The sequence below is a fragment of the Galeopterus variegatus genome, unplaced genomic scaffold (assembly GCF_000696425.1).
Source record: "Galeopterus variegatus unplaced genomic scaffold, G_variegatus-3.0.2 Scaffold882, whole genome shotgun sequence".
In the NCBI taxonomy this organism is placed as follows: Eukaryota; Metazoa; Chordata; class Mammalia; order Dermoptera; family Cynocephalidae; genus Galeopterus; species Galeopterus variegatus.
Window position 1 is genome coordinate 23,929 of NW_007726993.1, and position 1,437 is coordinate 25,365.

General features: G+C 48.4%; 1 protein-coding gene across 1 annotated transcript; it reads right to left on the reverse strand.

The window, feature by feature from the left end:
- On the reverse strand, positions 1 to 951 carry LOC103590816 (olfactory receptor 2A12-like). The gene has a single exon (XM_008573142.1). It carries the CDS (start codon positions 946 to 948, stop codon positions 1 to 3), a length of 948 nt encoding a protein of 315 aa, XP_008571364.1. The 5' UTR covers positions 949 to 951.
- Positions 952 to 1,437: the final 486 nt, after the last annotated feature.

Here is a 1,437-nt window from a genome sequence, read left to right on the forward strand (position 1 = left end):
TTACCAGGCCACTCTACCACGCCCCATCACCTTGAGAAAAGCCCCCTTAATGTCCTTGTTCCTCAGACTGTAGACCACAGGGTTGAGCAGAGCAGAGAAGACACTGTAAAAGAGTGATATATGCTTGTCTTGCTCAGGGGAATAGCTGGATTTGGGCTTCGTGTAGATGTAAGTGACTGGAACATAGAAGAATGTGACCACAGTCAGGTGAGAGGCACAGGTGGAGAAAGCTTTGCAGCGGCCCCTGGTGGACTTGATCTTGAGAATGGCCAAGGCGATATGGATGTAGGAGGCCAGAATAAGGGAGAGTGGGACAACAACCACAAAGACACTAATGACGCAGTCCACCATCTCAATGAGGTGAGTGTCCATGCAAGCCAAGCTCCGTACTGAGGGGCCTTCACAGTAGTAGTGGTTGACCATGTTGGGTCCACAATATGGCAGCTTCATGGTGAAGAAGGTATGGATCAGAGAGAAGAAAAAACCACAGGCCCATGTCCCAGCTGCCAACCACCTACACAGGCCCCAACTGAGGATGACAGTGTAACGCAGTGGGTAGCAAATGGCCACGTATCTGTCATATGCCATGACTACAAATAAGATGCACTCAGTCAGACCCAGGACACCAACCATATACATCTGCATCCAGCAGCCAGCAAAGGAGATGGTCTGAGAGTGACCGAGAAGATGCACCAACATCTGGGGCATGGTGGTGCTGATGTACCCCATATCCATCAGGGAGAGAATACAGAGGAAGAAGTACATGGGAGTGTGCAGATGCGTGTCCAGGCAGATCAGGGTGAAGATGAGCCCATTGCCCAGGACTGAGCTCAGGTAGAGGAGAAGGAAGACAGTGAAGAGGATCCTGTTGGACTTGGGGTCACTAGAGAAGCCGAGCAGGATAAATTCAGAAACCCAGCTTTGGTTCTGTCCTGGAAGCATCCACATGGTAGGGCCTATAAGAAAATCACATTCACATAAATGTCATCTAAAGTATGGTCGCTTGGCAATCCTGCCAGCTGTGAAGACACACGGGCTAGGATTTTATTTCTGGCCCCACTACTCATTTGCTGTGTAACCTTGATCAACTTACGTAACCTCTCTAGCCTCAGTCTCCTCATCTGTAAAAGGGGACTAATAATACTCACCTCTCAAGATTTTTATGAGGAGTAGAGGCAATGTACACGAAGCATATAACACAATGCTTTAAAACAGTAACATATAAAATGCTCATATGCATATCCCCATTCTCACTCCCCAATCCTCAGTAGACAACTGGTCACTCACATGTCTGGCAACAATTAATTTACATCATGTCTGCCCCAGCAGACCTCTTAGAGATGGAGCTCCCCTCTGCCTTGGAGAACATTTGTCTGGATATGCTACAATCCTCTCCTCCTCACACCCTGTAAGCACTGCTTTGCACGCTGGCGCAAT